General features: G+C 38.9%; 1 protein-coding gene across 1 annotated transcript in view; it reads right to left on the bottom strand.

Moving 5' to 3' along the window:
* plxna4 (plexin A4) overlaps window positions 1-21,204 on the bottom strand; it is a 209,020-nt gene that overhangs the window by 9,579 nt on the left and 178,237 nt on the right. Inside the window, exons 23-29 of the mRNA XM_055054731.1 lie at window positions 14,624-14,690; window positions 13,859-14,005; window positions 13,239-13,398; window positions 10,185-10,288; window positions 7,886-7,985; window positions 5,390-5,580; window positions 550-719 (exon numbers count right to left, since the gene is read on the bottom strand). Coding sequence (XP_054910706.1) covers window positions 550-719; window positions 5,390-5,580; window positions 7,886-7,985; window positions 10,185-10,288; window positions 13,239-13,398; window positions 13,859-14,005; window positions 14,624-14,690 — 939 coding nt within the window. The remainder of the gene's footprint in view (window positions 1-549; window positions 720-5,389; window positions 5,581-7,885; window positions 7,986-10,184; window positions 10,289-13,238; window positions 13,399-13,858; window positions 14,006-14,623; window positions 14,691-21,204) is intronic.

The following is a 21,204-nucleotide window of genomic DNA, read 5'->3' as shown; positions in this document are numbered from 1 at the left end:
TAACGAGTTATTAGTGTATTTAACTCCCATTGCATCCACTTCTTCTTCATCACCTTTTCATTTCTCTTCAGTTCCCCTTCTAGTTCATGGCTGGTTATTTAACTTCAACCAGGCTTCATAAAGTGGTTTCACAGAGGTCAATGTGGCCTAAATTAATGAGCGGATATTAATTTAGAGGTGTACTCATGCACCTGGAAGTGCACATTTGTCACTATGGAGATTTCCACAGTGACAAGCATTATTTTGGCCCAGTAACCTATGATGATAATGGAGAGTCTTGGCAGTCAATTGGATTAGCCTCTTGTGAATGGCTTTAACGAAGATTACACACCCCTGTGGCTACTGGGTATTAGGAAGAGAAGAAGCACATGGAGGAACTTGGCAGTGACAAGACGCTGCTATGGTATATGTGCCAAAATGTACAAGAGGCCTTGAAAAAATCCAGACCACAGCACAAATGAGCAAATAACTTTCCATCAAAGAAACCACACCTTCATGCGTCAACAATTTTGTGTTCATAAGTAGTAAGTATTGCCAATTTCAACTCACCAGTTGCTCTTCCATGTGTGTCGCACATGCGGGTCGTGGATGCTGTGTTTGTCTGCCTGCTCGTCCAGGAAGTCAAACATGTATTTAATTGCCAGTGGGAGGGCGCTGCCCCGGTGGGCGGTGCTGAAGATGGTTTCAAACAGGTCGTCAACAAACTTCTGTAATGTACCCTGTGGGTCAGAGAGCACATATGTACACATGTATTATGTGGTATTCAAAGCTTCAGAAGATATTCTTACCCCTGGAACCTTTTCACATTTATCTCATTGCATTCATAAAGTAGTTCTCAAATGAAAAAGGAAAGAAAAGTTGTATGGTTTAGCAGATTTTACAAATAGAATTTGAAAAAATAAATTTTCTTCATCACTTTTTACTTTGTTGATAGCCCTAATTAAAATTAGCACTACCAGTTGCCATCCTAAACCTATACAAATTGTTGCAGGACGGCCTTTTACTTTGTCCAGCATCGTGTAACATCTACCACGTTTCATCCGATGGATGGTGCGTTTATTGTTGTCCTGCAAAAGCACCTTCTCCCACATGGCTGCTGTGTCCTCTACATGGATTGAATTGGAAATTGGACTTATTTGCTTTCTTCTCTAGACTTTATCCACTTTATCTCTATCTCATGTAATCCTTGTACTGATTGACTTACATAATGGTGAATGGCAGGGTGATGCCATTCACCATTATTTCCTACCAACGTCTGTTGTGCTTGCACTCAGAAAAGACAAAAGTGAACTCAATTAAGCAACTTCGAAAGGGACACTGAGTTTTAAGGTTTGTCCAATATAGATGCTGGCCATGTTTTAGAGATTTTGTTTATGTTAAAACCATGCATGTGTTCCCAGTCATGCCCAAGTTTTTCAAAGATTGCTATGAATATTTAATAAGGTACAGTAGACTCTAATCCTACAGTTAAGGAATGACAGTTTTTTTTCTTATGTTTTATGACATACTAAGAATGTCCAATGAGATGTTACTATAAACTTCATATATTTTTCCAGTCATATTCTGAGTTGTGCCGGGGTTTTTCATTTCGTCCCTTCATGCCGATGTTTGTGTATGTGACTCATATCTTGCAGACCCGACCCCTAAATCTGCTTGCAGCTTTGATGGAAGAAATTGTTATTTCACAGCTGACTTTTAATAATATCTGGGAACAGGAGGTGCATCTCCTAAGCCTCTTTGTGCTGCCGGATTAGCTCCCACACTGCACCATTGACCCTAATTTGATTTAATGTTGGCGACTTTAAGGAGGAGGAGGAGATGAGAGGAGAGACACACAGAGTGAAAGAATCTAATCCTCTTGTAAAGAACAAGTTGATGGGATGCAGGGGAGAAAGTGGAAGCACGGGAGGGAAATGAAAACGGCAGGTTTCCTATCAGAAAACGAGGCCATCGAGTGTGGCAGATGAGGTGTGTACAGGCGCAAGCAAATAAAAATCCAATTTGGGAGAAGCAGATGACCAAATGAAAGTCAAGAGATGTAAAAGAGAGTCGGAGGAGGGAATCCTGTTAGTCCAACAATTGCACCAATAATTTTAATGCAGTCAGAATTCCCAACGGTTTACAATTTCTCTATGAAGAGAAGATCACGTACATCTTTATTAGCACATTTCTGACAGGCAAGGGAATACCTAATGTGTGCATGAGGTCATTCTATACTATGAGTAATTTATGGTTGTTTTGAGCGTCACACTGTAAAATCACTCATACTATACTATAACTCATTTTGAACGCCACACTATATTATGACTTTTTTCACATTTTTGATGTAATTTGACACCATGACTGATTTTTGTATTTTTTGATGTTATACTATACAGTGACAAATAAAACGGAAAGGGTTTATTAATGCTTTATGATGCTTACATCATAAAGTACTGAAACATTTCCTGAAATATCTATGACCTACAATTCTTGACCAACAAGGTCAAAGGACAGAAGTCATTGTTTTTGTTTCCCCAAAAATATAGTTAAAGATTATTTGATTATTTGCTAAACTGATTGTTTGTTTTGTGGTTAAGGATCACAAACATGTAAAACAAAAAGAGTCATCATGGACTCAAATGTTCTTTCAAAGAATCCCACCAAAGCATGTCACAAATAGGGAAGGATACTTTTTGTAGTCAGACTTAATTTGTAGTTTTGACTACAAATATTTTACATGCCTAATTTTCTTTTGGGAGCTGGAAAACACCTCAATGAAATTCCAGCCTTTTCCAAGCTGCTTTGGAAACTTCTTATGGGCTTACAAGTGCTCCACCTGTGACATTGTCCGTCATCTTCTATCTCAAAGGCTGCTCTGGTATCAACGCTGTTGTTGTCACAGGGTTCTCTTGCTCCCTGGTGGAGCTGGTTACTGTCAAGACACCACCACCCACCACAACCATCCACCCTGTTATTAGAATGCACTCTAAACACAACGTGTCATCTGGATATTTTGATGTCGTTCAACAATGAAATGCAAGGAAAGCAAACAATCAACGCTGGAGGGAAGAAGAGCCCCACACTCACCTGTGTAAAAGTGAGAAAACGCATCCTTTCCCTGTGCCACTAAATACAACACCTGCTGCACCTCCCACTCACCTCCCCCACCCACTCCAAAGCCTCACCGGTGAAGCTAATATGAGAGGCATGAGCCATGTTGCCAGGGAGAGGCATTTACTGGCAAGGCAAGAGGCAAACGCAGTCAATTACACTGCCTGTCTGCCTAATCATTTCTCACCAAGAAAGATGGCCAGCCAACATAGACTGGTTATTTCACAAAAACAATCCATTTTTAAAGACGATGCTCTGTCAACAGCCAGAAGCTCCCTTTCTCTGCACCTCAGAGTGGGATAACAGCAGGGAAACAAAGCGACTCGCTGAGGCTGTGAGCCGACATGACTGCATGTGTGAAGGTGTGTGCAGGGCTGTACAGTATGTGTCATGGTGACAGCTGCTGCAGCTCCCTGGCTTCCTTTTAGTCTCCAATCACCAGTTTGTTTATTAGTTTCTCTCATATGCTGGTTATTATGTCCTCTGTTACAGTCACTGTTACATAGCTCCTACCCAGTTAATTGAATACCTGATTCTGCCAACACATCTGCACTGTAGCTATCCCCAGAGAACACGTGTACTACATTTAAGCATATTCTCTTTTTTACTTGAGGTTTTTTTTCGTACCTTGACATTTCCTCGTCAAAGTGAAGTCTGTCTCACAAAGGGCTGTCTACTTGCTGTGTCGGCCTAACTTCATCGGTTTCAATAAGTTTAGCCTATTATCATGAGCTCCAGTTAAGGTGAAAGGTTTAACTTTGACATCTGGTGTACAGCTTGAAACTCTCAGAGTAAGAAAGGAAGTAGCTCTTGAGAAGCCCTGTTGTGATGACTGAGTCTCTCTTACACAAGCTTTTTAAACATTTTGACATAGAATAATACTAAACTGTGACAGACAGAGTGACAAGACATAAATAATTTGCAAGCACAGTAGGAAAATATTGTACTAGTTCTGTAAAGTGCATTGAGATGACATGTTGTGAATTGGCGCTATATAAATACACGGAATTGACATAAAGTTGCAAACCACTTCAAAGCTTTTTATATTATTCGACATTGAACAAGTTGAGATCCATCAAACTTTTTCTTCTTTTTTACCGTTTGCTGTTTCGAACCACTAAATCAATCAAGTTATTTTTTACTTTCCACAATAGGTTAAAGTAGCATTTTCACTATCTTTTTTTTAACAAACAAAAAACGAAATGAATTTACACAGCAAGGCCAAAAATATTAATATCCCAAGCAATCTTTTAATTTTACCTACAAGTTTGTTTTATAAAATTTGTGAAAGAAGCTTAATATGGCAACAAGTCTTTTCCAACCTCAAGATTTAAGAACCGTCTGCCATCAAAAAACTAGTAGAAACATTCTCCATGGGAAATATTTAATTCATGTTATGTGAATAACTTTTTTCATGGATTAAAGAGATGGGCACTTTTTAATAAAATGTAATTAGTATTTTTTTTGTTTTGTTTTTTTTTCCAAAATGGATTTTCTGCAAAATTACTTTATGCTTCTTCTGCTTATGACATATAAAGAACTGAGTTGTGGTCTCCCTGTAAACTTTTTAAAAAAAAAGCTTCGACTGGATAAGGGGAAAAAAAAACAATGTGAAATTGTTCTGACTGAAGCAATTTCAGCCTGAACATTTCCAGAGCGTAGCCACCCTTTCTTTTACTGCCTCAGTACGTCTGGCTCCATCTTTCTAATAATGTTAGTCAAATGAGAAAAAAAAAAAAAAACAGAGAAGGATGAGGTGCTTTAAGAGCAGATTGTGATTTACATTCAGCTCTAGGATCAAAGTCACACTTCCCTCTAAACCAAATTAACTATTGGGTTCTTTCCAGTCTTAGAGGCTATTGTCCCAAGGCTCATTTAAAGTGTCCCGGTTTTTATCACCAGTTCTGTTTGGCTATATAATTTTTGTAACATTCACAAGCTCTGTAGCTGTTTTTCTTCTTTAGACTTTTTGATATGCTGCATCTGTGGAATGGTAATGAAAGAAGCAAATAAACAGAAATATCTATTTTCCCTTTCTCACCTGAGGGGATAGAGAATACATTTGAATAATATTTTCCACTGAGATGATTCATCCCAAGTAATCATGAATATTTAAATAAAGTAAGACTTTTCTGAGTCGTCAGAATGCCGCATAAAGGTTATAGTGACCAGTTACACTTTCACTTGTTTCAAGACAGTAAATGATGCTCAGATCTCAATCAGAATATGTGTAGATAAATATCAACAAGAATACAATTAAAGGGGATTTATTTTTTCTTCAGCATGTTTCTCTCACCTTTGTAGCCAGAAGTCGTGTCAGGTAGATCTCGGAGACCATCTTGCTGCCACGGTCGCCTTCTTTCTGGTCTCCGTGCTCGTGGTTCTTTACCAGATGCCAGACTTTCACCCCACTCTCCAGGTCAGGAGTGATCATAGGAGTCCGGGAGCGCATGCTGTCTGGGCTTCCAGTGTACTTAATCATGTTCTCTGTGAAGAAAAATGTTTACTTCAAACTGGTGGGAATCACAAAGTCAAAGACCATTGCTGTTTTCTTTCTATTTATTCAGATTTCTACTAATATACAGTATTATAGGAGTAAGTCTATATACTCATGCAGATTGTTAAAATTATAACCAAAGACTTCGATGATATATATATTTTTGGGGAATACATAATCATGTGTAAATACAATAAGAAACATAATTGTGAAATGGAGAGAAAATAAGTATTACATATTTTTGATTAGTTTGTGCTGTTCTATCCCTTGTAATGCAATAATTTAAAAATATTTGGGGATTTGAACACTTTTATAAGAGTCGGTAAAGAAATACATGGAATAAATGTTGAAAAAATATCTCAATTGAGGCATAAAGAGAAAAAAAAGATGGATGAGTGTTAACCAGGAATGACTGGTTTCAAAACAATTACAAGAAGGAAAAAGAACAATTACAGTAGCTGGATTATAGACTAAAATAAGCATCTGTAACCAAAAAGTCATTACGGAACAAGGTTTTGACTGAAGGCTTTCATTTTATAGGTCTGTGAGCTTGTCTTTGAAACTTTCAGAAAGTCTGCATGGTAAATTTTTCACAGCATCTCCTTCAGTTGACAAGACATTATATCGGCAGCTGACAGAAAATCGAACAGGTGTCAGACGAGATGAAATATGTATGGCCCACCCAGCGGTCGGAGTGGCGATGACATTTCCAAACACATGGCTCAATGAATGTTTACACAGTGTGAAAAAAATTGATCAGTGGGTGCGGTCTGTGGGGAGAAGTGCGAAAAAAAAAAAAGGTGATTTTCACAGTGCCAGAAATCAATCCGTCCAGAGAAGAAAGAGGAAGCAGAGTATGAAGGAGAGAGTAAAAAAAAAAAAGATGGATATAGGAGGAGCATGTTTGGTATCGATTACTGAACTGAATGAATGATCAATTGAAAATGTTTTTGTCTCTCTAGGGACACCACTTTGGTGAGCATCAGCCAATTGCTGTTTTTTTGAGGGGACAACTAACTTCACTCTGCTGCATCAATCCGTTATTGCCTTAGGGCAACACAGGTCAAAACTGTGACCTTTAGGATTTAACACAAGTGTGGTTTCTTAACAATGTTGCACCAAAGCAGAATAGGCCATTATGTAAAGACCAGAAAAGAAGTCAGAGTGTTTGTATATATGTTGAAACTTGTACCAAAAGGTTCCTTCTCTGCCGTCTCTGCCTCGTCTCCATGTTTGTTATTTGCCAATTGTACTCAGGAGGAGTTCAAAGTCACTCCTCAAGTACCACACCAGTCATGCATTACATTTATATTTCGAGTCAGTCCCATTAAAATGGTAGAAGGAAATATTACCAGCTTCCTTCCTCTCTCATGTGTTGGACCACTCATGTCCTATCTGGTGTCATTAGGTAGTGAGAGGTGAGGTTAGACCGTATGGAAATGAGGCAATGCTAATATTGTGGCGCTGCATTTGAAGTGCCTGAAGTGTTTGTGACCAGTAAAGCTAGCCCTTTGATCAGCATCTAACTTGATGGTCCGGCAGGCTCAAGGAGACGTGGAGCAGACGGGCAGGCGGAGGATACATTGGCACATGGAAGGATGAGAGGACACTCTTCTATGTCTCAAGAGGCCTGAACAAGTGAAAGGAACGGTCTATTTGGTCTCTTCATATTTTAGAAATCCTTTCAACTACTCTAATATGTGGCTCGTCTTTCTTGCTCTGACCAGCCACACGTTTACCCCTGGAGGATATGTGTATATATGATGCACTGAATAAGTATTCCTTCTTCTTAAACGTTTGCACATTTTATGAAGTTTCAGACACAAACAGTTTATTTAGTTGAGACGTTTTATAATGAATCACCACAAACTGGCATAATTGTGATGAAGACAGAAAATGATGAGTGGCTTTCCATATTTCTTATAAATAAACATAACATTTGCAACTATTGCTATAATTTTTTTATTGGATTTAGTTCTAGACATTGAATTGGATATTTAAGATGTTTTGATTCAAACCGTCACTTTAGGTCTGAGATGCATCCTTAGAAGGTCCATTTTTTTCCGCTTTCGTTTGTTTTGCAGCTGTGAACTGGTTGTCTTCCCAAACTGCTCAACATTTGTCTCCAGGTACCAGGTTCCTCATCTCTCAATATATTTCTCCCAAATTCTTTTTAAAGCTGTTTATCTCTCCCCATTTCACAATGGTGCAATGCATTATGACACAAATATTATATGGTTATGTTATTGTGCATTTAAAAATAAAATGTAAAGATATGCAGCGATGAATTCTCACCATATTTACTTGCAGACGTTCTGGACACTGTGGAGTTATTTACTGAGTTGTAAGCTGTGACCTGCTTGGGAACCAGGGCCATCACAGCATTATCAGGTACCTGGAAAACAGACGTACACATCATGAGACGACTCCTCAAACACAAAACTGTTTGTTTTGAGGTTTTCATTTTAGCAGACCTCTAACACAAGCAGCCAGAAGTATACATCATTGTGTTGGTGTAATTTTCTGTATTCCCTTTCATCTCTTCTGGTTTCGTGTGAGTAAACACAGAATGTGTTATTACCCTTATGCGCGCTGCTCAGCCCACACATCCCTACGATGAATGACAGGGGGGAGTGAGGGTTTAACAGAGCATTGCGGAGGCCTGTGTGAGAGGGGACGTCCCACAGTCTCCATTCAATAATCCATTTTTTCTTAGGTGGTGTGTTCGTGGAAATGTAAAAAAACAAGGAGTGTAAATGAATAAAAAAAAAGTCAATCATCTGCCTCTCCAACAACCAGATGGATTCAATTAATACAGCTGGGATGGGGACTTTTTCAGCCACACACAAAGAATGCCTCTTTTTTGCATAATCAGGCTATGCTTTGGGGTTAATTGAAGTGATCTTTATCAGTGTGTGGGTGGATTGGACAAGCAGGAGTTGGTCTGCATATATATGTGCATGTGCGAGCTAAGGCTTTATTAATATTGTGTCATTATTTCACCTCATCTCTCAATCTGCTCCTTATGCATAATATGTTTATATCATTTGTAAGCAGGAGGCCCACAGGGCAGATCCTGATGTTGCTTTGTGAGGAGCCCAACAACCCTCCAAGAAATTCAAGTACTCACCCTCATCACTGCTCTTATATGTTCAATCGATATACAATGAGCAGGGGGACATAATGAAATGTGAAAGAGAGGAGTGGCATTTGAGGAAATAACATTTGGGGAGTAAAGACAGGAAACAGAGCACCATTTCCCGAAAGAAAGAAGACAGTAATGTGTTGTAATGGACAGATTTATTCTGCCGGTAGTTACATGTGTTTTCACAAATCAAACTCTTTCCTTAGCAACTGAAGGTTGTGTGAGGTCAGAAGATTATTTTTGCAAATTTCTAATTAAAGCCTATTAACGAAGAATCGCATAGCAATAATGATTGTGATCAGTAACTGTGCTGTCTGCTTCCTGCTTTGAGGTTTGAACTCTACAAAGATGCAATTGAATTGTCAAGAACATTTAATGTTTGATACTTTTTTTTCTCTTTGCTTTGCCTCCTTATAATTTTCTGAGTGGCTCTGAGTGTTTTTCAGTTTTTTATGTCCGTCAAGGAGAAGTTGCCCTTTTTCTCAGCCTGAAAAAAAAAGAATTAACTTCTGTCTTCATTATCTTATCTCCGATTCAAATCAGCTCTCTAATCCATTCCACCCACGCTTCGTACTCCCAGACTGTTGACACTTGCTGCTGCTGACATTTAATTTAGGCACTACGCAATTTGCACTTTGGAGGAGACAGTCACTACTTGCCTAGCTGCTTGAATTATTAGCACCATATTGGTGAGGCAGGTCCATTTTCCTGTGTTTTTGCTACATGGACACTTAATCTGCATATGACAAAGTCTACCAGGCAAAATGCTTTAAAAGAGTTCAATATCAGCTGCCTTGTTATTCAGTAAATTAGTTACAAGTTGGAAATACTTTCATTTGCAAATAGCCACAGTCATAAGATAGTAATATGTTTGAAACCTTTGGTATCTCTCTAGTCTGCATTAATGTGGTTAAGTTGTTGAAAGTTGGTAGATCATAGGTGGCATGGGGACTTTTCAAACTCATCCCCCTCTTTTTAATATAGAGGAAAAATTTAATCCAGAAAATCCTTTTAGCAGACTCACGAGAAAATCAAACTGTTTATAAATTTTAGACTTTATTTGCTGCTATTTGGAATGCTGATTTTTACAGCACAGAAGTAGTAGCTATATATTAAAATCAACAGAAAAACCTTTGTTCTTTAGATTTGTTATTCTGAACCTCTTTTTTCTCAACTTTCAGTTAATAAACAGTATTAGTTTTATTTGTTTTTTTATGTCTGATTACACCAATTGTCAGTACTTGTTGAGTTTTTTTTTTTTAACTTAATCGTTCAAATAACCATAAGAAATACAAAAAAACATTGTTTATAAGCTCAACAGGGGTTTCTTTTAAGAAACAAAAACAAGTTTGATCTTCAAATAAAATTATAATCTTCAAACAAACTCTCATCTTTACAACTGATTTCCTCAGTATTTTTGTTGAATGCTTTAATATATGGACAGCATACCTGATAGTGGAACAGCATGTTGAGTCTTTTCCAGTCACCTTCAATCTTTGTGGTTATGTCCTCATCTTGTAGGATCATGCGCTGTCCTCTACCTTGGCGCCACTCTGCAAATGAACAGGAAAAAAAAAATACTAACCCCACTTTCCAAATACCCTCACATCGCTGATGGTAAAGACTTTTTATGTCTGCTGGGAGGATTTGGTTTTAATCTCTCCTCTCTCCATCTGTCAAAATATCACCAAATCTTACCATGTTGTTTGATAAACTGGGCCGCCTTGGGACGAGGAGGAGGGAATTTTGGCGCTTGTACCAATGCCTGACTTTTGCTTTTGGGAATCGCTAGTACTTTTCAACCACAACAACTAAAAATGAAATCCTAAAGGAGATGTTCACAGTGGCAATCAATATTTGGAGGTAAAGTGCTAAAAGGGAATGATGTTGTGTCTCTTGGTTCAAAAGTTTTGTTTTTACCAGTTTGTACCACAGGTAACTTTGCAGACTATATATTTTTTATAAATATTTTTTTAGCATCTCAAAAGCAACATTGGGATTTGCTTGAAATATAATCCAGAGGGGCTTTCCGATGTCTTCTGCGTCAAAAACAACACACCTAAAACAAGTTTTCACACTAATGGCAGCTTTGATTGAATACTCCAGCAACATTATTTGAGAGGGGAAAGAACAGCCACATTGAAAACAACTAGCTGGCTCTTCTATTCTTTTTTTAGGCATCAAGAGTTATCTGAATATATAATTCTGTCTGAGCTCCTTGCTGAGTTTCCTCACTTGTGTCGGCCATTGTCATCTGCTATTCCGATCATAAACAGAAAAACAAAGCAGCAATCAGAGTGCTGCCTGATGAGGCCTGTCTTTGGAGGATCCACCAGAATTGTGTTCGCATCTAAAAAATCTGCAGGAAATAAAGATTCTCCTGTTGTCTTTGTCTGTGCAGTACATCTTTCTATAAAGATGCAAATGAGCTCTGGTCTCTAGTCGAGGCTCAGTAAACAAATGAAGAGGCTCAGAGCGAAAGGAATGGCAGGAAAGATTTAATAATAATGATAAACAAAGGGTAAAACCAGTGCAAACTGAGATCCCCCTTGTTCCCAAATCTGGTGGTTTCTAATCAGTCTAATCAGAAGGAGTCAGTGTATGTTTGTGTGAGCAAACAAAGTCAAGGAAATGAGGGCTTTGACAAGAAGAGATGGCAGGTCTTACTTTGCTTTACATAAACCCATAACATATTTCCAATAAGATGAATAAATACAGTATCTTGCAAAAGAATTAATTCTCCCTGAATAAATGAAGTGTATATTATTTGGGTTTACAACCCAAACCTGCCTGATGTGTTTGGTGAGTTACTTGGGTTTTATGATGCTGATTATTCTCTTATTATTCTTTACCAAAACCTCTAGAGCCTTCATAGAGCACATGTTGGAATATTTTTTTAGGATTATTGGTATAAAGAGGATTCGATACACATTAATATCACACTTTTGCACGTTTTTACAAACATATTCCAAATGTTCATAAAATGGTACATCACAGAAAATCCATTGAAATACATGAAATTTGATAGGTAAGGTGACAGGTTTAAATACTTTTGAAAGGCACTGTCTATATACAGTGGAATTAAAGACAACACTCAGGAGAACAAAACTATTGGTGAATTTGTCTCAAAGCACGACTGCCACAAATCCCATTACCCTTTTTAGCCACTGTGGTCAGTCTGTCTATGTCTGTGAGCGAGAGTTGGAGATGTTTAGCTTGGTATTACTAGTATTTAAAAAAACAAAACAAAAAACAAAAATAAAGCCAGCTTTGAATAAACAGTTACTGTCAATAAAGAACAAAAAACTAAGATCCTAATTACATTCGCAAATTAAAATCCTACAAGCATCTGTGCTCTGAGAGCTTTAATGGATTCCTGAATAAAACAACTTTCCTCCAATCTCGGTTGACATGTTGGATATATTCCCTGTGTATAGGACAATGGAAAAAGAATTAATTCATATGTTCTCTAGTGAACTTGCTCAAATGCAGACAAATAGACCCTAGAGAGGGTGGCCCAAATTCCTCATTCACTTTAACAATAAGAAAACCTTCCCAAGTGTGTTCAAGTTTTTTTTTCTTCTAAGAGTGTCATCAAAAGGATGGACCAGTTTTTCCACTTAGCTGTCTAACAGACAGAATCCCCATGGTATGCACTCAGCCCATCTTTGATTTGAGATTGAAAAAAATACATTTGGCAATATCAAGCCATGAAAAGCACAATCTATCCTGATGAGACAGTCTGTAGGTGTTAGTAGGTCAATACCCACATGATGCCTGTTACAAGTACACAGCACTGCAGTATCATTCCATCCCTGTTAATGAACAAACAGCTGATTATGTGAGATACTAAAAGATCTTTTTCACATTGTCAGAAATATCTATTTATAATGAGAGAAGGCAATCTGTAAAGAAAAAAAATAATTGCCTCTAATGATTTAGTGATCAAACATCTGGATAAACCAGTGACAGAAGCGTACCGTAATTTCTGTACTATTGAGCCTAAATGAATAGAAACTGCACTCACAAACTTTAAAAAGATGGATGGATGGATGAAATGCGTATATCCCCCCCCACCCCAACAGTTGCTGTAGCGCAGCCATTTCAAAAAAATGAAGCAACTTCCCAAGAAATGCTATTGATTGTTATCTTCACCTTCCTCCTGTGCTAAAACCACTAAAATCGTTTTCTTTAGTGTCGGGATTCAACAGCCTGACACATATTTCCTCAGAATCTCTTTTGCCGTTGCTCTCAGTGTCACTTTTGTCTCGCTCTTAAGCTTGTGCTGTCCTCTTCATCACAGAAGAGTCAAGCCTTTCTAAAGCCGTTGGTAAAAGTCTATATATTTGCTTGTGAATAAAAGTATCAGCTTAGAGTCTGGATATTGTGATAGACTGACTGCAAGTTTTGGTCTAGATATTAGAACCATTACAGCCAAGACATCAACACTGAAAGAATAAAAGAAAAATACTATATTTCTGTTTGTACTTCTAGGATTCTTACCTAGGTCCATATCTGAGGCCTTGAGGCGGTGTGAATATGGGACGTTTTTGTAGATGGCATCCAGAATTTTCTCCTTCACCTGACTTATTGTATCACAGTTTAGGACCTTCACTTGGATCTCTGGACTTTTCTCATTCTCTGGATGTATGCAGTTGACCACCTGGAGCAGAAATATGAATGAAATGGACACATTGTAAGAAATACATGCGGAGCCACCAATTCTAAATCTCAATCCCAAAAGACAAACAAAAGGAAAATAAACAAAACCAAAAACCTGTGATACCACAGCTGATAGCCACTAGTCACAGTAGAGGGGACTAAAACAGATGTTTAGCTAATGACCAAGAGGTTTGCAGAAAGAAAAATCTTAGTCGTTTCTCAGCTTGTGTGCAGTCATACATGCATCCAAACCCAGCTTTTTCTTGACAGCTCTTGCCACTAGTGGGGTCACCACTCTAATGCCCCCTGCACATGTCAAGCGTGAAAACAACAACTTCTGTGTCCCTTTGCACATCTCACGACCGACCACCCATGACCACCCTATTCACTCTTCCTGTCCCTGAAAGCATATTAAGCATTTCCCTTTAGCCCCAGTACTCCAGGGCAGGTGATTCCCTTACCAGTGTCTTGTAGTCAATCTGTTGTCTGATGAGCTTGTCTTCGCTGAGTGAGTAGCGAGCCTCTCCTGTGATCGAGTCAATGGGGCCTTTCTCCATCTGCTGCTTGATGGCACAGAAGAGGGAAAAGAGGGGCTCGCCTGCGCACTCCTGCAACAACATTTTAAGAAATAAGTTTCACAGAAGTGGTATAGCTCAGAAAGCTATTTGTGGACTCACTTTTCTGGGAACAAAATTTTAATAAAATATTTAGAACAATGTAATAACTTTTTGTTAAAGTTTCTAGTCCTTCTTTTCTCTGGTATCAAGTAAAACACAGAGAAAATTAAATGATTTAAAACAGAAATGTCAACAAAAGATACTCTTGTTGCAAACAACCATTTGAAACAAAATGCAGCAATTCCTCAGTCTGAAGTGGTTGTGCATTCATGAACCTTTTTCTTTTCTCATTGCTATAAAATAAACAAAATGATTTACCGTCCAGCAAGAGCACAGAAATCATACAGCCAGAAGATAACTAATTGAAAATGCACACCACATTTTTTAGATATTTATCTGTAAAGAAACAAGAAAACCAAGCCTCATTTTCCTTCTACTTCCAAATGACACTTTGCGATGGTCTAGCAAATAAATTTTATTTTCACTGCGATGTCACAAAATCCCAGCAATACAAAAGGTATTTTTCAAAAACTAAAAATAAAGCATTTGACAGCACTGTGTGCTGCATACATTTGTTGAAGTTGAGGAAATAAAAAAAAGTTACTGCACCTTTAGAAATTTGTAGAGAAGAAACGTAAACCAGTTAGTCAGCATTTTCTCTGCAACAGACTCCGTCCTGCAAATAAACCAAAGCACATGCTCAGAACTTGATCCCAGCACTAACGTCATAAATATTCAACATTAGTGTCAAATTTTCTTCAAACAAAAATGGCGGCAGCTGCTAATGAATAGGCTTTCACTGGACAAATGTATCTGTAAAAACATAAACTGGGAGAACATTTGCACACACTATACGATGGCCTTTCAGACAATCTTTGGGCTGCCTTTTATGCTCAGGCACGCCAAGGGCAGCTCGTGTACAAGCGGTGGGGATTTTAATATGAGGCGAAGCAATTAAAAGCCTTTATTTGATCCCGGTGGATTGATGTTGTTAGGGGCCGCAGTGGCTCTGTAATAACACTGGCCTCATTATCAAGCGCTCCCTCGCCTATTCACTGGACTAACACTCGATCCGGGCACAATAGAAAGTGAATGAATACATCTGCCTCTCCTTCTCCGCCTGGCATCTATGCTCCACTGGTGTGGCAAAAGTAATGTGTGTGTGTGCACGCGCATTGACCTGGGCCAACAGTGTGATTGATCTCGTGTGAATGACTAATATGCATGCATAATAACAACAGCGGTGGTGGCAGGAGGCGAAAAGGAGAGGGTAGGATCGGATATCCTTTGACAGCAACCTTCGTGGTTAGCAGCGGGAGTATGTGGGCAATAATAAACACACACCACTGTGCCTGCTTTAAATGAGAGACTAGCGTAGACATCAATATTTCAGGATTAGTGTCCATTGTGCCCATTTGTGTGTTCAGTTTTTGTCCTTAGTGAGTCGGCTGCCACCTGCAGCCCTCCCTCCCTCCACCATTCAGTCTGCCTCGTAAAAAAAAGGCCTCCCCACTGCAGCACGAGGGGGGAGTGTGATGTGCCAGTGGGGTAGTCTGGTACCCCCCGCCAGTGCTGGCACAACACCTGGAGGGGATTAACTTCCTGCTTCTCACTGTGCCTCCACTTTTATTCAGCCCGTCCCGCCCTTTCCTCCATCCACAGATCCAAGGGTCAACAAGGTCACTTTTCATCTTTTCTTTCATGTGTCCTTGCTGACTTCCTCCCTCCCTCATTTCCATTTGGTTGCCCCATTCTGGATCATGTAATCGCGCACACTTCCAAATCCTCTCCATTTTCACAATTGTAGCCCGTCTGGGATGAAAGAGGCATGGGAAAAAAAGAGGAGGTGCATAGGGAAGGAAGGAAGTAAGGAGCAGTAAAAGGGTAAAAGAAGAGAATGAAGAACAAATAGCTTGGCTGAGTCTCACCCCCACATTTCTTTTTCTTTAACTTCCTTTTACTTAGTCACTTCCAATGGACATTGTGTGTTTTCTGTTTTGCCTTTGTGCCCAGACAAGTGTGTGGCAGCTTGAAGGCTTGTGTGCAAAAAGCACAAATTAATCCCACTGCGTACATTTTCAGAAAATTAGCCTCTGTGCTCACTACTCTTTATAACGCGTGCGTGCGTGTGTGTGTGTGTGTGTGTGTGTGTGTGTGCGAGTGGCAGCGGGTGCCAGCCCAGCAGTAATAAGAAGTCTTGGCACATTCCCACCATTTAGCTTATGCTCATTCTCACTCAGCACTCTCTATTGGGAGCCGTGATAAAAATCAGTGCTGTGATGGATCTGCTCAACATCTAACGTTTGTGTCTGGTACTACACCGTTTTAAAACAATCTTATCCCAACCTCTCCTCAGCTATTATTCCAAACACAGCAACCTATGTTTGGGTTAATCTTCTGAAATTTGCCGTGCCTTGTTGGCACGGCCACAGGCGTTGCTCACTTGGCAGTCAATCAGACGGGGCAGTGGACGCTTGGAAGGATCTAGAACCCAGGAGCCATGGAAGTATTTAGGTATCCCTGATTAAAGAGGGACAGTAGGGGATCAGACAGTAAAAATTTAAAAGATGGCACCCTTCCTCCTGTGTTGTTTTTAAATTTTGAATAATACTGCATGAGTGCTGATAGTCACTAATAATAGATTGGATGATTCAAGCAGGGAAGTCATAAACAGGCTATTTCAGCAAGGAATCCATGATTTTGTGTGGTAGAATAATACAAAATTATCTAAATTACTTTTTCCTCTCACATAAATAGTATAAATTATTTTTGCTATTGCTAACATTACACCATATTGTTATCCGGCGGTTCAAATATCCCTGAATATTTTGTGCTTCTTTTTTGTTTTTGCCCAACATTTGCTGTGCTGATGCAAATGACATGGCATATGTCACTTAATAAATAATATTAAATAATAAATAATATTTTATAGTAACGTAAACCAAATGTGTATATGAATTGGGTGTAAAAGAGAACATTTTAAATAGACATTTTCACTGTGTGGGGAAAACAAATTAAATAAAGATTTCTTGTCAACAGGAGACTGCCGTATATAGAAGAATAATTTTGAGAACATTTTTTGATAAATATAGTTTAAAAAAATGTTTTCTTATTTCTAAGGGTCACAAATGGGACACTGCGTGGATATGCAATTTGTTTACTTTTTGTTATTTTGACTTTGAGATAGCAAAATATAGAATTAATAATTATATTTATTGTTATTGTTGATTAGTAGGGTTGTCAGTCTGAATTCAGCTGCTTAACAGACATCTTGTTTATAGCTTACCAAGTGTCGTTTTGAAGCAGCAGTTCTGTAATAAAAGTAATTGGTAGTGATAATTAGATCATGTATTTTCCAACAGGAAATATTGCCAAGCTGTTAAGATTTTTCTTTTGCACGAACCAGGAAAAACTGTAGCTCCCCTTTTTCAGCCAGCTGGCCAGCAGTGCCCAACAACAGATGGGGTGGAGATGCTGCTGTATCATGAGATAGTGCACAGAGTAGATGACTGTCAATTTTCCTGCATCTCTTTAAAAGAACACCAAACAGATCTTTTTTTTTTTTAAGCCTTGGTAGATCAGTATATACCAGTGACCCACCAACTTAAAAATATTTAAAGGAAGTTGAGAGAAGGTAATTAAAAGTTTAATTTCTGGATTGGTTTGAGTCGCATGCCAATTTCCATTTCATACTTTGGCTTTGTGTGGGTGAAGAATGCAAGTCATCCAGTACGCCACAATGTTTTCACAGTGAAGCAATGCTGCTATCCATCACTCTCCTGCTGATGCATGTGCTCAGTCATCTATTTATTTCTCACACTCAAAAAATTAGGACTAAAATAATTTTCTATCAACCAACATTGTCCATATGGACCTACAGCGAGGCCTGTCCACCTGCATGCTGATGAGGTCTCTGTGCTGGAGGGTAATGCTGTGATTAACACATAAGCATATTGGGTCCTCTTGACCATAATCAGAACTAATATTTTGATGCCTAAACTGCAGCCAAATAAAACTTAAGGCGGAGGGGGAGGGTGTTTAGCTCTGCGTGACAGGAAGAGCGAGAGAGATGGAGAGATGGAGCTTAGAAAGAAGTTAAAGGATGTAGAATGCAGGAAGCAATACGACAGATGGTTGTGGAAGGCTCTCGTTAGTTAGCTTGCCTGGTGGTTGTGCTTCAGCACAGGTTGAGATGGGACAGATGGAAGGATGTGAGCTTGTGTGTGGAGCGAGGAGAGAAGCGTAACACACACACACACGTTTCTTGGAAGAGGAGGTAGTTGGGAGCTGTGCTCACATCCCATGCCAGAGCTCGCGCACTTTAAGCATTGATTTAGCAATCAAGAAAACAGGGAATGGGAGGAAAGAGATGGGAATATAGATTGAGAGCGAGTGTAGGACAGCGAAAGAGACATAAAGGTAGGTCCGACAATTCACATGTGATAAGGTTAGACAGACAGGAAGAGAGCTGTTAAGAGCAAAGAGGCAGAAAGAAAAGGAAAGTAACACCAAAATGAGCAAACACAAAAAAGAGAGAAAGCTACAGGCATGGAACAAATTAAAGACAGTTAAAAATAAGAGAAAGGGGCTGAATTCTCCCTTGTTTAAGCTTTCAAGTTTGTGTGTCTGCATCAAGGCTATTTTTATCTGCTAACCAAGGACACACCAGTCAGCACTGACTACAGGGTGGCATAGCTTGCCATATCAGATCTGAAATTCATGCTGGGTTGGTGAAGCAGGAGATTTAAGGCAGAATAATGGGATGCAACGATATGATCAGCGGCCATTGCCATCATATGTATGACAATTGGGAAATCAACCTGAGTGTGGATGTGATGTGAACATGTGTTTTCCCTTCTGTGCAGTCAGCATGCGCTGGCATTTTCCCCAGGTTTTCCTTCTCTCTGTTGTCATCAAGGAGGAGAAATATGCTTTGCATTTTTTATTCTGTGGTTGTTGATCGGTCTTAATTTCCATCCAATATGCAGAAATAGATTTGCAGAAATAGCACAAACAGGGCTCTTGTGGCTCATGAAAAATAGCGATCAAAGGGCTGACTTCGTAGCTTGTCTCAATGCCGCAGCGTTACACTTCCTTCACTGCGTAATATAGCTTGAAGTGTCTTTACTGTCCTTGACTGCCTCACTGAGTTCTTTATGGCACGCCTCCTGTTCCATTTATTGACATCTGATGTTGTTCTATTGCTTCATGGCTGCACCAATCCCTGAGGAACCAGACTGCAATTAAAGTACTTCATTACTTAATGAAGTATGAATCACTTCATTAAGTAATTCACACTAGAAAACTTATCAAAGTTTTGATGTTTTGTCATAATAAAAGAAAATCTATATATTTTGATTTTATGTGTTAAACCAACATGACTGTAAAGATGAAGAAACTTGATATAAAAGTTAGCCAGTCAGCCCCCATTAAATCTTATTGAGCATGTCTAACAGCTCTACAGCTGATCTACAGACTCAACATTTTGCCCACTTGTTTTTGCAGAATCTAACAGGAGAAATTCAGTCCGATTGGATGGAGAATAAAATTTTTAGGTCTTTCCACAACAGCTCTGACCAGATTACTTGCCTTCTCAAAGACAAGCATCCCCACAACATGATGCAGCCAGTGCCACACAAATCGTTCGGCATGAACACCAAACTGTTCAGTTTTGGTCTCTTTTGAACAGAGTATCTAATCTTTTAGATTTTTATTTCTAGACATTTTTGAAAACCATGCAAAACAAGTGCGCAATATTTTGTGTTGGTCTATTGCATAAATTAAATGCATTAAAAGCAGTGTTCCTATTCACAATGACTTTAAAAAAATCAATTTATCTTTAGGAATTCAATATTGTTACAGGTCTTAACAATAAAAAACATGCAACCTTAGAGATAAGTTTCTCTATAAAAGCCTAAACTTGCAATGGAACAGTGAAAAAATAAATCAGTTTGCATGATGTTCATATGCCATGCTGTTAGAACTAGACGAGGTTATCACATTTAAGCTGGAATAAACAAAAATACTTGATGGCTACAGTAAGAATGTGTTTTGATTTGTTTGGCTCAAATCATATCTTGATTTCAAACCATTAGTTTAAAGAGTAAACTAAATATTGTGGAATAATCTCATACAGCACTATAAACAGGATTTCTACACAGGCTACAACATCTCTCTGCATCACCTCTTGGAGTCTAAACATACTTCAACAAGAAGAACATGCCCACTGTCTCTTGGACAGCACAGTGGGCAGGATTAATTTCAGCCCTGTCTGCCTTTTCCATGTTGCGTTTATGCATTTGTCTTTATTGGCAGAAAACACGAGTGTTTGCAGCCAGAGGGAGACTGAATTTGAATTGAAATGCGACGGACAACTTAATTTATCTCATGCCTGTCAAATCATTTGGGGGTGTCAAGGCTCGACTGACAACCTGTAAGCAAAAAAAGAAAAAAAAAAAAAGGAAACATTTACTGCGTGCTCAGACGTATGCAGCCACCCGCACAAACCCCCGTAAACAACAGTTATGAAGAAGCTGGTTTACTCATGTAGCCATAATCACCACATTTACCAAACACCACAGGCAAGACGCATAATCACATACAGAGCTGTGTTCAAGTGCATGCCATTCAGGCTTTGACTACAAATCCAACAGAGGACTGTGATTGTGTCAGAGAGCCATTTATAATCTTTTTTCCCCCCTTATTTCATGAATGAGTTTTTCTTTCCTCATGAGCAATTTGAAATTGGATTCGCTACTAATTAATTATAATTATTTGGCTAATGATGTGCACAGCAATGCGCTCTGATGTTTCTGACTCTGAGCCAGTGATTCAAGGTCACAGGAGTTAATCCAAACATGTCACAGATAGGAAACACTGAGAAGCATATGTAGCCTTTGGTTCCTGAGAGCTCACATATCCACTGTAAAACTTTCATCTGCATTCCTTCCCACAAACAGCAAAACAACAGTGCTGCTCAGATGTTTATATACCCTCTTGTGGTGAAACTAACCTTTGGATTTATGTTTAAATCACACTGGGATGCTAAAAAGTAGCGGAAATTTTGGGGTCAGAACTGACTTGTGTATTGTCCATCTTGTCAACAAAAACCAGTTTCAGTTGAGTGAAGTAACTACAGAGCATGATGGTGCAATCACCATGTTTTATTACAGGTATGGTGGTACTGGATG

The sequence above is a fragment of the Poeciliopsis prolifica genome, unplaced genomic scaffold, assembly GCF_027474105.1.
Source record: "Poeciliopsis prolifica strain line A6 unplaced genomic scaffold, Auburn_PproV2 SCAFFOLD040, whole genome shotgun sequence".
NCBI lineage: Eukaryota > Metazoa > Chordata > Actinopteri > Cyprinodontiformes > Poeciliidae > Poeciliopsis > Poeciliopsis prolifica.
This window is presented reverse-complemented; position numbering and strand designations above follow the sequence as displayed.